The 14,336-nt window shown below is 41.8% G+C and overlaps 1 protein-coding gene across 1 annotated transcript in view; it reads right to left on the bottom strand.

The window, feature by feature from the left end:
- The window catches only part of ANKUB1 (ankyrin repeat and ubiquitin domain containing 1), a 31,021-nt gene extending 16,978 nt beyond the window's left edge, over window positions 1–14,043 (bottom strand). Inside the window, exons 1-3 of the mRNA XM_073358771.2 lie at window positions 13,930–14,043; window positions 11,671–11,814; window positions 2,592–2,808 (exon numbers count right to left, since the gene is read on the bottom strand). Coding sequence (XP_073214872.2) covers window positions 2,592–2,808; window positions 11,671–11,814; window positions 13,930–14,019 — 451 coding nt within the window. The 5' untranslated portion in view covers window positions 14,020–14,043. The remainder of the gene's footprint in view (window positions 1–2,591; window positions 2,809–11,670; window positions 11,815–13,929) is intronic.
- Window positions 14,044–14,336: the final 293 nt, after the last annotated feature.

Genomic DNA, 14,336 nt, shown 5'->3' with positions numbered 1-14,336 from the left:
GAGTAGAGTGGAAGAAATACTTCTCATGTCCTAGCTTACAACACTCTTGTTAATACATGTGACAGAGTGCCGAGCAACAGCACCTGATCCAGCAGTCTGACCATAGCAACTTCAATTAGTTGCCTTATAAACACCTGAATGTGGGAACTGAGCCAAACCAATAGGCTGGAAAAGTTAATAACTAATTACCGCATTAAATCAGAAGGTAAAAAGGCCCAGGAAGGAAGAACAATGTGTGGGAGAGAAAGTGCTGTAGGCTGGTAGAACCAATGACATAGGAGATTTCTCCCCTGCTGCGCTTAGAAGTCCCCAGCTGGCCTGTGCCAGCTAACTCAGGTATAGGTGTTAACTCATAAGTAGTCCAAAGACTTCAATAGACACGTTGTCTGAGTAACTGCTCATGAGTGGGACTAAGGGGTTCACAATCTAGCCCTAATTAATCAATGAGGATCTTATTCTTCCATTGGTAGCAGGATGCAGTGCGGAATGAACACTGTTGTCATAAGATACTACCAAGAAAAGTAGCAAATCCTGTGTGCTTTTTTTAAAAGCAGCTATGGGTAGTTACAAGATAAAATGGCCACAGAGTCCCATCCTGTAAAGTGCCAAAAGGGGATACAGTCAGAGGGAAGGAGGGGGATAACCCACAAAGATAACTGCTTGCATCAAATTATTCCCCTTTGAGAACTACAGGAAGTATAGATAAAGATATAAGTGACAGCTACCTTTTCTTATGATGCCACAGTTAATAAGTTCAGCAGGTGGGGTACAGAATATTAACACTCCCTGAATGAGCCAATCACACTAGTGAGGCAGTGTACCCTAGTTACTAGCTCCCAACCCCTCTCCAGATCCCCAAAATGCTTCTCGTCCAGCACCTACAAACTCCTCACCCAGCACCCAAAGTCAGCCATGATTTCTTGCCTTGATATTAATCCTTCAATATTTTCTGACCACAGCAGATTGAGAGATTTTAGGTTGTTACAAGAAACTGTTGCTGGTTTGGGGACACAAGGTGGAAGAAGTTTGAGTATCTCTGGTCTAGTGGACTAAGCAAAAGAGCAGAAGCTAGGAAGCCATGAAATCTAATTCTGGCATGAGGCTAACACACTGGGCCATATCTTACCCTACGTTTAGACTGGTTTGTTGGTTAGGTTGGTCACCAGCATAGTGACCTAACAGAAAACTTCACTGTCATTTTTTTCATTTACAGTAAAAACTTTGTTATCCGACATGTTGTGGGAATGAGGGGTGCAGGTAGGTCAAAAATTCCTGTAAACTAAGAAAAGGAGTACTTGTGGCACCTTAGAGACTAACCAATTTATTTGAGCATGAGCTTTCGTGAGCTACAGACTAACATGGCTGTTACTCTGAAACCTGTTAACTAAGAGTTATACTTACCAATGGAGGGAGGGAGTTTGGGTGCAGGAGGGGATTGAAGGCTGGGGGTTGGGCAGGGGCAGCCTAGGAACAGGAGGGACAACTGGACACCTGGCAACCCTATTGAAGATTTGTATCGGGAGATATTAGAAATGCCAGTTTCTAGAGCTTTCTGGTTGGTAAAGTGCTGGATAACACAGCTTTTATTGTATTTTTTAAATTTAAAAATGACAAAACTGTGGTCAGCTGTCTGTAACATACAAAGCCAGTATGCCATCTAAGGAGTAATGTAATGCAGGGGTTCTCAACCTTTTTCTTTCTGAGGCCCCCCTCAACATACTATAAAAACTCCACAGCCCACCTGTGTCACAACTGTTTTTCTGCATATAAAAGCTAGAGCCAGCGTTAGGGGGTATCACGCAGGGCAATTGCCCGAGGCTCCATACTACAGGGGCCCTCGCAAAGCTACATTTCTTAGGCTTCGGCTTCAACCCCGAGTGGTGGGGCTCAGAGCCCCGGGCTTCAACCCTATGCAGTGGGGCTTTGGCTTTCTGCCCTGGGCTCCAGAAAGTCTAATGCTGGCACTGCTTGGCGGACCCCCTGAAACCTGCTCGCAGCCCTCAGGGGGACCCAGACCTCTGGTTGAGAACCACTGATGTAAGGACAAGATTAACACCTTTGGGAAGTGGACTGGGACTATAGCACAGTGGGCTTGTAGGGGTAATATTAATTTTATATGTTGGTATGCAAGATTTCTGCAGTTTTCTGTGTATTCTCCCATCTTACAAGCAACACCCAGTCTGATAAGAATCCTCATTCTTCTCTCCCTTACACCAGTTTTATTTCACTGGAGATGCACTGGTATAAGTCCCAACTTACAATTGTACAAGTGCAGGCCCAATATTATTACAAGGGCATGCAGAAGTGCATTATGGGTTCCTTTTGTGCATCATTCATTTTTGTCTCTCCACCTGCCTTTCACATTGTTTTATTTTGAAGAGCATCATTTGACCCAAAATGGTTTTTTTTAATACTGAGATCTGCATTAGAAAAGTATTAATAAATAAATAATAATAATAATGCTTTTCAGGTTTCCCTAAATATAAACAATGATAAATATTCCTTAAATACAGAAAACTGACACGTTATAGACACATATTGGGTCACCATTGCTCTATTTAGTAGGTAGTGAAAATATAACCATCTTATACCTATATCTAACTGGTAATCGTTCAGTGTGTTGCAGTCGTACATCTCCTTGCCCTCTGGAGTCCTGAGACAATAAACACTATTTGGAAAGCCACATTTCAGGGTTACCAGTGTTTTCAAAAGGGACACTTTTGTAGCAAGAAGATAAATACTCCCCTTAATGGGCACTTTCTCTTGGGTTACAGCATTGTACACATAGAAGGCTGGTTTGTCTTCTTCCTAAAAGGAAAAATAATAATGACATAAGTACTCCAGCAACAGTGCTCTTGTAAATTGTGCCTATAGTTTAGGTACACTCTTTTTACACATCTAAGGATCTACTGTCCTTTTTGTTCGAGCGTGGTCCAGTGGACAGAGCAGGAGACTAGGTTCTATTACCAGTTATCCCTCAAACTGGCTGCTTGACCTTCTACAGTCATTAAGGGCCCAAACCTACAAGGTATTAAGCGCCTCTTGTGAGGTGCTGAAAAATGTAAGCGCCTTTTGACATCAGTGAGACATTAGGGCACTCCTCATCTCTTGAGGGGCTTTTGACACCTGGAGGAGTGGGCCCTGAACTCCTCTGTGTTCCAGTTCACTCATCTATGAAATAGATAGAATAATATTTATTTCACAGGGATGTTGTGAGGCTTCGCTATTTCAGATTTGTAAAATGCTTTCAGATGCAAGGATGAAAATCATGAGCATATATTTTTTACTTCATTTATAACAGTTCCAAGGTAAGGTCTGTCTATATTTTACGTCTTGTACAACAATTAACACACAGTCACTGCTTAAAAATGTAAGCCTAATTCTGCACATTAGTGCACCTCATTAACTTCAGCTGAGTAGCATCTGTGACTTAGAGCAGAATTTGGTTCTATTAATGAAAATACTAGTTGATTGTTAGCATGAATAGAGGTTACTGCACTGAGGTGCAATTCAGGAATATCCCATTGGAGTCAGAAAAGCACAAGGAATTTCATTGAATATAGAAGACCACTAGGAGAAACAGCGAGATGGTGCAGGTTGCAAAACCATCAAGATATGGATAACGATGACATTTGGCTTTGCACCTGTTGCATCAGATCTAAGGAGTTTGATTTTCTCAGTGCCTGACCATAATTGAGTTTTAGATGAAAGACAGCTGGCTGAAACTTAATCTCGATAAGACACAGGTGATGCAGTTCACTAATAAGAGGAGACGGCAGAAAGGATATCTTACAATTTATAATCTAGAGTTCCAATAGGATCTTCGGCTGCTTCTGGATGTTCAGATAGCAGCCCCGCCCCACCCCCCGTTATGGTTGCTTTTGTTATCTCTGTGCTTGACTAAGTGGTAGTGACAGGATTTTCCCATCAGATCCAGGCCTTGTCAAAAGCCTGTACTTTTGTCTTCTCCAGATTGGCTTATTGCAATATGTTCTTTGTGGTGCTATACCCGATGATAAAGTTAGTCAAAATTTTCTGAGTCTGAAATTTTCAGTTAAATTTTTTGGGTTTCCCAAGTACCACTAGCTGAAGATAATTCACATTTCAGCTAGCAGAATAAGGCTGGCTACCCACTTGATGAGATTTCAGCCCTTCACACAGTTTGGGTTTTGTGTCCCTTATTATTTCTGTAGTGTCACTAGCATGCTTGACACTTAGGACTTGTTTTCACTAGAAAATGTTATTGTATTTGACATGACTGTTAAGAGTAGCATTAGATGACAGCATTAGACACTTACGGTAGAGGCTGTTCTAGATTTGATTTTTGACAAACAGGGAGGAACTGGTTGAGAATTTGAAAGTGGAAGGCAGCTTAGGTGAAAGTGAACATGAAATAGTAGAGTTCATGATTCTAAGGAATGGTAGGAGGGAAACAAGCACAATAAAGATAATGGATTTCAAGAAGGCAGACTTTAGGAAACTCAGGGAGTTGGTAGGTAAGATCCCATGGCAAGCAAGTCTAAGGGGAAAAACAGTTCAGTCAGTTGGCAGTTTTTTAAAGAGACATTATTAGGGGCACAATAGCAAACTATCTCACAGCATAGGAAAGATAGGAAGTATGGCAAGAGACCACCTTGTCTTAACCAGGATATCTTCAATTATCTGAAACTCAAAAAAGTCCTACAAAAAGTGGAAACTAGATCAAGATAAAAAGATGAATATAAACAAATAACACAAGTATATAGGGACAAAATTAGGAAGGCCAAGACACAAAATGAGATTAAACTAGCTGGAGGCATAAAGGGTAACAAGAAAACATTCTACAAATACATTAGAAGCAAGAGGAAGACCAAGGACAGGGTAGGCCCATTACTCAATGGGGGGGAGGGGAGAACACGAACAGAAAATGTGAAAATGGCAGAAGTGCTTAAATGACTTTTTTGTTTCAGTTTTCACCAAAAAGGTTTTGAATGGACCTCTAACATAGTGAATGCCGGTGAAAATGAGGTGGGATCAGAGGCTAAAATAGGGAAAGAACAAGTTAAAACATTACTTAGACAAGTTAGATGTCTTCAAGTCACCAGCGCCTGATGAAATACATCCTAGAATACTCAAGGAGCTGACTGAGGAGATATCTGAGCCATTAGGTTAGCGATTAACTTTGAAAAGTCATGGAAGATGGGAGAGATTCCAGAGGACTAGAAAAGGGAAATAAGAACAACCCGAGGAATTACAGACCAGTCAGCTTATCTTCAGTACCCAGAAAGATAATGGAGCAAATAATTAAGGAATCTATTTGCAAACACCTAGAACAGTGTTTCCTAAACTTGGGACGCCACTTGTGCAGGGAAAGCCTCTGGCGGGCCCGGCTGGTTTGTTTACCTGCCACGCCCGCAGGTTCAGCCGATCGCAGCTCCCACTGCCTGCGGTTCACTGTGCCTGGCCAATGGGGGCTGTGGGAAGTGGCCCGCGCCAAGGCACGTACTGGCCGCCGCTTCCCACAGCCTCCATTGGCTGGGCACAGCGAACCGCGGCCAGTGGGAGCCACGGTTGGCCAAACCTGCGGACACAGCAGGTAAATAAACCGACCTGGCCCGCCAGGGTCTTTCCCTGCACAAGCGGTGTTCCAAGTTTGAGAAACACTGACCTAGAAGATAATAAGTAACAGTCAGCATAGATTGTTAAGAACAAATCACATCAAACCAACCTAATAGCTTTCTTTGACAGGGTAACAAGCCTTGTGGATTGGGGAGATGAAATAGGGGTGGTATATCTTGACTTTCGTAAGGCTTCTGTCTCATATGACTGTCTCATGAACAAACTAGGGAAATAAACCTAGATGGAGCTACTATAAGATAGATGCATCGCTCATTGGAAAACCGTTCCCAGAGAGTAGATATCAGTGGTTCAGAGTCAAACTGGAAAGGCATGTCAAGTGGGGTCTTGCAGGATCAGTTCTGAGTCTAGGTCTGTTCAATATCTTCATCAGTGATTTAAGATAATGGCATAGAGAGTACACTTATAAAATCTGTGGGTGATACCAAGCTGGGAAGGGTTGCAAGTGCTTTGGAGGATAGGTTTAAAATTCAAAATGATCTGGACAAATGGTCTGAAGTAAATAGGATGAAATTCAATAAGGGCAAATGAAGGTACTCCACTTAGGAAGGAATAATCAGTTGCAGACATACAACATGTGAAATGACTGCCTAGGAAGGAGTACTGCGGAAAAGGATCTGAATGTTATTCAGTCTTGGTCAGCATTTTGTCAGCTGACTCAACTCTACACAGACATGTTCAAACCACATACCATTTGCTAGTGAAGGCAACCTTCATGAGACCAGCTCTCTCCTTATATTCCATTCCAACAACTGATATCAGCTGGGACAGTTGGTCTAACAATGCCTAGATTTCCATGTCTAGGGGTTGCTGACAGAACATTATAGGATGTATGCTTTCACCTCCTGAAATTCACGTCACCCTTTGTTCCAACAAAGCCAGAATTTGTGGACCTTCACGTGCAAAGCTTTTCTATTATGCAAGCTTTTTCTAAGGAGGTGGATTTAGTGGAGAGGGTCTCAGTTTTGGTGAATTGATAAATCAATTATTGTTGTTGCTGCATCATTTTGCATATATTTTGTAAATGGTGTTTTTAAGTATTGATTCTTGTTGTGTCTAGTGTTTTATGATAGGTGTTACGGAAATGCATGTAAATTCTCAATCCTAAAGAGAGCCACATATTTAAGACCTACTCCCCAGAGGTGTTGAGCATCTCAAGCAAAATGCTGTGGCCTCTCAATTTATTGACCCTCTGGAGGCGGTCACTACCTTGCAGGAATGGGCAGTGACTATACAGATTTACCAAGTAGGGGCTGCATATCAGGGTTTAAAGAGGCAATTTAAAAAAGAATTCCTACCATCAAATCTCTGCCTCTTCTGAAGAAAAAGCAAACACACAGCATGCAACATGCATACAGATCAAGGACTTGATTAAATTAAATTTATCTTTCTCCCCAGGGAAACAGCAACAACAAAGCTAGAACCAGAAGACTTGGAGTAAACAAGCTGCTAAGTTTCTCAAAGACATCTGAACACTGCAGTCCTTTTCTGTTCCACTCCTTGTTTTTATACACTGCAGCCCTAGTGATTGCTGTACCAGGAGCAGCAATAATTCTGGCCAACTAATCCTATGACAGAGAGTGGAGCAATAAGCAAGACTAAAAATGTTCTTTATTGTTTATGGACTGAGGGACCTACATACAGCCAAGCTATCTTCAGGATCTTTTCCGGCTTATATAACAACCATGGCGAGAAGCCAGGCTTGTTAGTGCACAGAAGCTGCTGCCTTGCAACAGCCCACCTCATTAATTACTGCACATGGCTTTGCAGTTTGCAGCTAATCAAAACAAAACAAAAAAAAAGCACACTCTAAAAGACAGTCTTCCCTGTGTGCATGAAACAGAAATCTAGGTTGCAGTGCTGTTGTGTACTTTTATCATGTCTGTTTCTACAATGCTTTGTTTAGCCTTGTATTGTTTTAGCCTCAGCACTTTTCTCCCTTGTGACAAACAATTGAAGGTCAAATTGTGCGTGGCCCTGCATAGATGAGCTTGTGGGGACAGAACACAGGGATCCTGTTCTCCCTCTTTCCAGCACCCATGCAGGAAGCATTGCTGAAAATCAGCTGAAGCCTATGGCCCTGAAACTCAGATGTGGATGAACTGTCCTTGGCATAGGACCTGGGATAGTGGTGATCAGAGGTGGCTGTACACCAACATTACATCCCTCAGTCCTGAGGCTAGCCAGGGTCTGGTTTTATCCTCAGGGCTGCTCTAAGTTGTGCTGACTGGTAATGGTCCCCAAGAGTTTATTGCCCCCTCAGCATGGCCACACCGCGTCCGCTGGAGGCTGTAATAAGGAGATGTAGGGGTAGTTACTCTGGCACTACATCTGTTTAAGACAGCATTGGCAGTTCAAAGAAATGGAATAGGGCCAAGGATCTGGTCTTATTAATGCATGACTTTTGCGTAACCCCCACAGCAGTGGTAACATGGACAGGATTACTTGTATGGATGGCAGGTGCACAGAGTACTCTAATTTAGTAGCCAAGAAGATCTGATATGCTTATAGACAAGAAGGGTAGTTAGGAGCCCCATGACACAAAACCCACACAAATGCCACCCTGGAGAGAATAAAAGTGTTCCTCATGATGGATGAAAACAGCCAAGGTTGTTACAGACATTGACTGTGAGGGACAGAAATAGTTGTTTTGGATTAAGATTTAAGACCAGCCGTAAAGGTCTTGTGCAAAGCCTGTCACCAGACATATTAAACAGTCTTTTTCTGTTTTCTGCAAAGGGTAACTCCTCCTCCTTCCAGCCAGAGTGAAAATCCTCCAGGAGGAGGAGTTGTATTTTCTTTAAAATAAAGGCAGCAATCAGCCACCTCAGAAAATTAAAGAAAATGACCTGTTATGGGATTTAGGAGAGGGAGAAGACTCAAGAAAAAGGATACAAGGGTCATTCAGACACTGAAAAGCCCTGTATAAAAAAAATTTTTTACACCTTCGTTGATTGAAGTACTTTCTGTTTTTCTTGTAACTAGGAACAATCCAGTCAAAATATTGTTTAAAAATAAATTTATGTGATGGCAATTGGTAATTATCTCATTTTAATTTGTGTAAGCCTCACTCAGCTGTGTTGTACACTTCCCTGGAATTACAGACTTTAAGTGAACATGGGTTAAAAGTTGGCCCCCAAATGCCATATTCTATCCTTAGGTCCATGTGTGCAACAGCACTGAAAAAGGAGGACCTTTTGGTTAAAACACAGTATTGAGAGTCAGGCAACTTAGATTGTATTCCTGGCTGTACCCAGATTCCCTGGAAATGTCTCTTAACTTCCGTGCCTCTGCTACCCAACAAGTAATATGGAGAGAATACTTGTAATAACTAATTATACCTCGCTTACAGGGGTGCTAGGAGATTTAATTCATTATTGCTCAAACAATGTTTGAAATCCTCAGATGTGTGCACTGTAGAAGTGAGAAGTATTATTTATTGACTTTCAGATTGTAAGTGAAGACAGAATTTGCCCTAGGCAGCCCAATTTTGATGTCTAAATATACTTTTAATAGCCTTTATAATCACTGATATGTCTGAACCAGGTATATATAAACGGCTACAGTTTAGACCAGGGATCGGCAACCTTTGACGTGCGGCCCATCAGGGAAATCTGCTGGCAGGCCAGAGTGGTTTGTTTACCTGCAGCATCTGCAGGTTTGGCTGACTGCAGCTCCCACTGGCCGCGGTTCGCCGTTCCAGGCCAATGGGGGCTGCGGGAAACAGCGTGGGCTGAGGGATGTGCTGGCCACCACTTCCCACAGCCCCCATTGGCCTGGAACAGCGAACCGCGGCCAGTGGGAGCTGCGATCGGCCGAACCTGCAGGTAAACAAACCGTCCTGGCCTGCCAGTGGATTTCCCTGATGGGCTGGGTGCCAAAGGTTGCCGATCCCTGATTTAGACAGCTAGATGCAGGTCTAGGTGTCCAAATTTAGGCTACCAGGTCTGAAAATTATGCTCAAAAGACATCATATATGTCATGTTTTCCTTAGTTATATATTAAGGATATAGTATAGTTATTTTACCAAACCATACCAGCATGAGAGGCTATTGTATTTTGTCACGTCTTTTTGTATTGCTTATTTCCTTTAATAGTGTTGGCATAGAGCTGTAATACAAAACTATGAGTTATTCCCCTGAAATTCTAACTCCTTCTCATGTATTCCAGCAAAAGTGTGACCTTACACAACAAGAAAAACCCAGGTTATTTCAATATGGATGCATTTAGAAAGCAAGAGGAAATCATGTGTTCTACTTCCTGAGAATGAAGGAAGAAAAGATTTTCCAGTTACAGCAGAATTGCAAAGTAATATTTTGGTGATCTGATTTTTGCATCATACATGCCTTTTTAGACAGTACAAGGCAGGGAGCACCTGTTTGATTTTTTTTCCTTTTTCACATTTCACACACAAACTGAAATAAACTAGTTCCTGATATGCAGTTTTATTTTGAGTTGGACTAAGGCTGGAGCCAGGACCTAAGCAAGGCAGCTTCCACTTTCTATGGCACTGTCCCCTCCTACCACACCAGATTTCCATGCAAAAATTCAGCAGGAAATTTATACGGCTAGGAGGTCTGTTAACTCCCACTCATGTCCTCTGCAGCTGCTACTAAGCAGCTACAGGGGGACCCAGTCAGTGACAGCATGTCTCCTGGTGGAGTTGTGTTACTAGAGGAGAGGGAGGCCAATGGAACCAAATAAAAGGTGAGCCATCCACATGGATGAGTTCCTGCCTCTATAGAGAGGGGGATAGGGAAGAGACCTTCCCTGCAGAACCACAGGGTCAGGAGGCCTCCAAGCCTCCACCCTTCCTGCCCCCAGATCCTTTCCCTTTCAGGGATTATGTAGATGAAACTCTGCAAGGAAATCTTGCAGTTCCCTGATCCTCTCCCATGGTATTCTCCATGGCAAGGAGGGAGCCAAACCATGATGCTAAATTATAATGAATGATAATTCTTCTTAGAACAATGCCTCTAAAATTAACTCACAAATCTTGGTTCTCACTAGATATAAGGATAGGTTTTGGTTAGGCTTTAGGGTTCAGTTTAGAGGCCTAATAAGGGCCAGGGCTCATCTTTGTTTTTAATGGTCCCAAAATGTCAATAGTTGTTTTTGAGATTTCAGCCCCAAATGGTGAAAGTCTCATGAGATCAGCAGTTTATGAGATTTTAGTCATCTTGAATGCTGGCAACCTTGCAAGATTAGACCTTTGAATGGTGAGCATTTCTCACAAGAGTTTGGCCACAGCTGAACCATGAATGGAAAAATGGTTCATTCTGGTTTAGAATCCAATTCAGAACCAAAACCAGTGGGGTAGGATTGGAGCCAAGGATTAGGATATAATCTCCACCCGCTGAAATTCGAAGGGGTTCAAATTCAAGGTTCCAGTTGTGGCCTCTCTCTCTATTCTCATCAATGGTATTATAAAGACTATACTATGTGCTGTATTTAAAACTTGCTGCACTTAGCTTACTGGAAGCCTGTGCAAGTGGGAGTAGAGAGACTAGTGCTATTTTTCTATTTAATGCAATTCAACTTTAGCTTTTCTGCATCTCATGAAGGAGCAGCAGCAACTGACTGCCAAGGTATATATTCAACAGAGGAAAAATGACAGATCATGACCTAAAGTCAATTTGTGATCACAGATACTGAGGGAAGGAATGGATTTTGGGGGTGACAGAAATATATGGCTGACAACATCCTCCTAAATCTATTTCCCACAGTGGGAAATCTGTATAGTGCTGTATCGAAGAGGCTTTTTCTCCCTATTTGTAAAGGTCTTTCATTCCACAAATCCAATTTCTGTAGAGACCCTATTTTTACAATCTTTAAAGTTCCATGTAAATAAATATAAGCCCCATCATTCGTGTTACCATAACAACTTTTTTACACTCATTCTTTGACCGTCAGGGTGGCTACTCTTGAGGTCAGATACTTTTTACTGCTGCTTAGTGATGTTAAATTTAGCACAAGGTCTAGAAGGAGAACCAAAAAACACAACAGAATTTCTGGACAATTTAAGACTATCAGTTTTTTTTAATCATACTGTACCTTAACAACACATTTAATAGTCGAGGAAACAGATATCCCTATGTCAGCAAGGATCCAGTTGTCCTTCAGTATTGCTCCTGCATAGATCAGCTCCAAATATTGTCTGCCTTTTTTGTCTTCAGAAAGTGGAATGTGGAAATAATCCTAAAAATGAATAATAAATTGTGAAAAGGATGTTGATGCAGCAGTGATTCCTACCCACAACAAATCTGCATTCATTATTGGTGTTATGTATATTACAGTAGTGCCTTAGAAACTGCCCTTTGCCCCTCAAGGCTTACAGTCCAAGTAAAGTGTTCTAAGAACATACAACTGCTAGATACAAGATTTATACCTTTTTGTTTTGAAAAGAAAATAGTGTTGAGATCTAAGAGCCTTGATTTAGGCTAGGTTTATTTTTTGCTTATAAATTACAAAAATTCTGTGTGTCTAGGAGGTTAAAGAACGTGATGAAGTTTTGCTGCTACAAATGAATACATCTGATCCATTACAAGTGACACAAAGCTAAAACAAAAATACACAGGCTGTGATCTTCCTGCTGGGGACTTATGAAAGCTCATATTTTCCCAAGTGGCCTCTGCTTTTGGTTACCTCATATGTTTGAGTGCCCAACTTTAGGCACCTGGACTACCAGCTTCAAACGCTGGTGCCTAAAATGAGGCACCTAAATGAATATTTAAGTACCTGAATTAGATGTCAGGTGGGATTTTCTAAAGAGCTCAGTATTGGCCTATCTGATCCCATGTAAAAAAAACTCCGATGGACTTCAGTGGGAGCAGAGTTAAACCAAACTGAGTGCTTTTGAAAATCTCACCCTACATATTCACAGCTGGCAACAAAACTTGAGGACACCAAAATTAGAAGCCATTTTTAAAGTGTGGGCCTGACTTTGTGCAAGAACTCTGGACTCTTTCCTTGAAAGGATGAACGTGACATAAACAGTGATTTTCCTGGCTGTGTCAAAGTAAATGCATAAAACAATATAGGGTTAATTCAGACAATGCAGCCAAACCTGCAGCCACAGGGACTCCTGACTCACAGGAATCTCACAAGAAGCAAGTTGAAATGTCACTGTGATCATTCTGATGCCATGTAATGTAGAGTGCAAGATGCTCCACATGTGCCTGGAGTTTGGTGGTGACAATTTGAGACCTCTGGGGAATCAGGTCTCTCTTTTAATCCCAGTCTTCACTGGGGCATCTCACAGAGTCTTCCTTTCTCCTGTTTAAGAGAAAATCTCCATTGACTGTTCCCTTGACTATCTACACAAACACACATGCCAGCTCTGAACACTGTCCCGGTTGCTCCCATGAACTGGAACACCCTTCCCAGAGCTGCAGGTGGTGAAGACAATCAGATTTCACATAAAATTGTGGCACTTGTTGTCAGTGGTTCAAAAAGATGACTTAGCAGAGAGACCAATGCTTGTCTGAATCTGCTCTGACACAATACCACTGAGCCTGTAAACCATCATGAAAAGTGAACAACCCCCAAAAGTAAACTCAGATTTATGTATCCACTTTCATATTTCTGTCCTGATTCCAGAACATGCTACGTTGTATCAGCACCAGATGTGAGCCCTCCCTCACTTGCTTTCCCCAGAAGATGAAGTGCCTAGACATGTTATGTATGTTACACATGTAAGAAGTGAACGTTATCTCTCTCCTGTACTTTTACAAGGTAAAAGTTTGTTTCTGAATATTTCACTGTTAAAGAATAAGGGCCAGATTTTTATGCCTTTCTAGTAGCATAGAGGGACCATAAAGCTGGCAGTTCTGATCAGGAAGGGATTCCATCCCACCTGTACCATAGAGTCTATGTGAGGAACATGGGGACCAGGGAGAAAGAGATGTGTAGCCAGTGTGCTACTGAACTCTTGAGGATTCTCACTTGTGTGAAATGCCCCTTGGGGTTGGCTGCTGGCCGCCAAATGCAAGTTAAAGTAGCCCCGAGAATGCTCTAACTTTCACCAGCAGCCTGTGTATTATATTGGTAGTATAACAGCAGCTTTGCCTACTGCCCCCATCTTTCATATTGCAACAAGCAGTGCTTGGCTAAATCTGAAAATCAGGCAGTAAGAGTCTCAGAAGCCTTATGCAGAAATCAGGGATAGACAGCCAGAAGATCTATAAAATGAACTCCCTTACATTAGAATAGGGAATACTATGCAGTAACATTTATATTATACATGTATTTAAACCATAAGTTAAACATATCAAAATTTAAAATAATTAGCTTGATAATTAGTTAAGCACCTACCTTTATCATCAGTTTTACAGCTTGCACAGTTTGGTCTGATGCAATGTCAAAAGCTTCACAAAATCCTTCAAAAGCTATGAAAATCCTCATCTTGTAAAACGCTGCTAAAAACTGCTAGGAGACCTTCCTGAGCTAACAAAACACATGCCTTGCCAAGTTCATATCCACAATTAATGACAAAAGACAAAAACAAAAAAGCAAAATCCATACCACAACAAGCCAGAGAAGACTACAAATATCCAGCCTAAATGCAAAGAGTTTCTTCTCTTCAAAACAAATGCCTGCCAGAAAAAGCCCTGCCGTAACAGACAGCAGTGACCCTGAGATACAATGTCATGAATGTGTTTCTCTAGCTCAGCTGAATTAGGGGGGAAAATCCCCCCCTCCATGTGTTTAGTGAAACCAAC

Source organism: Lepidochelys kempii, chromosome 9 (assembly GCF_965140285.1).
Source record: "Lepidochelys kempii isolate rLepKem1 chromosome 9, rLepKem1.hap1, whole genome shotgun sequence".
NCBI classification, from domain to species: Eukaryota; Metazoa; Chordata; order Testudines; family Cheloniidae; genus Lepidochelys; species Lepidochelys kempii.
This window is presented reverse-complemented; position numbering and strand designations above follow the sequence as displayed.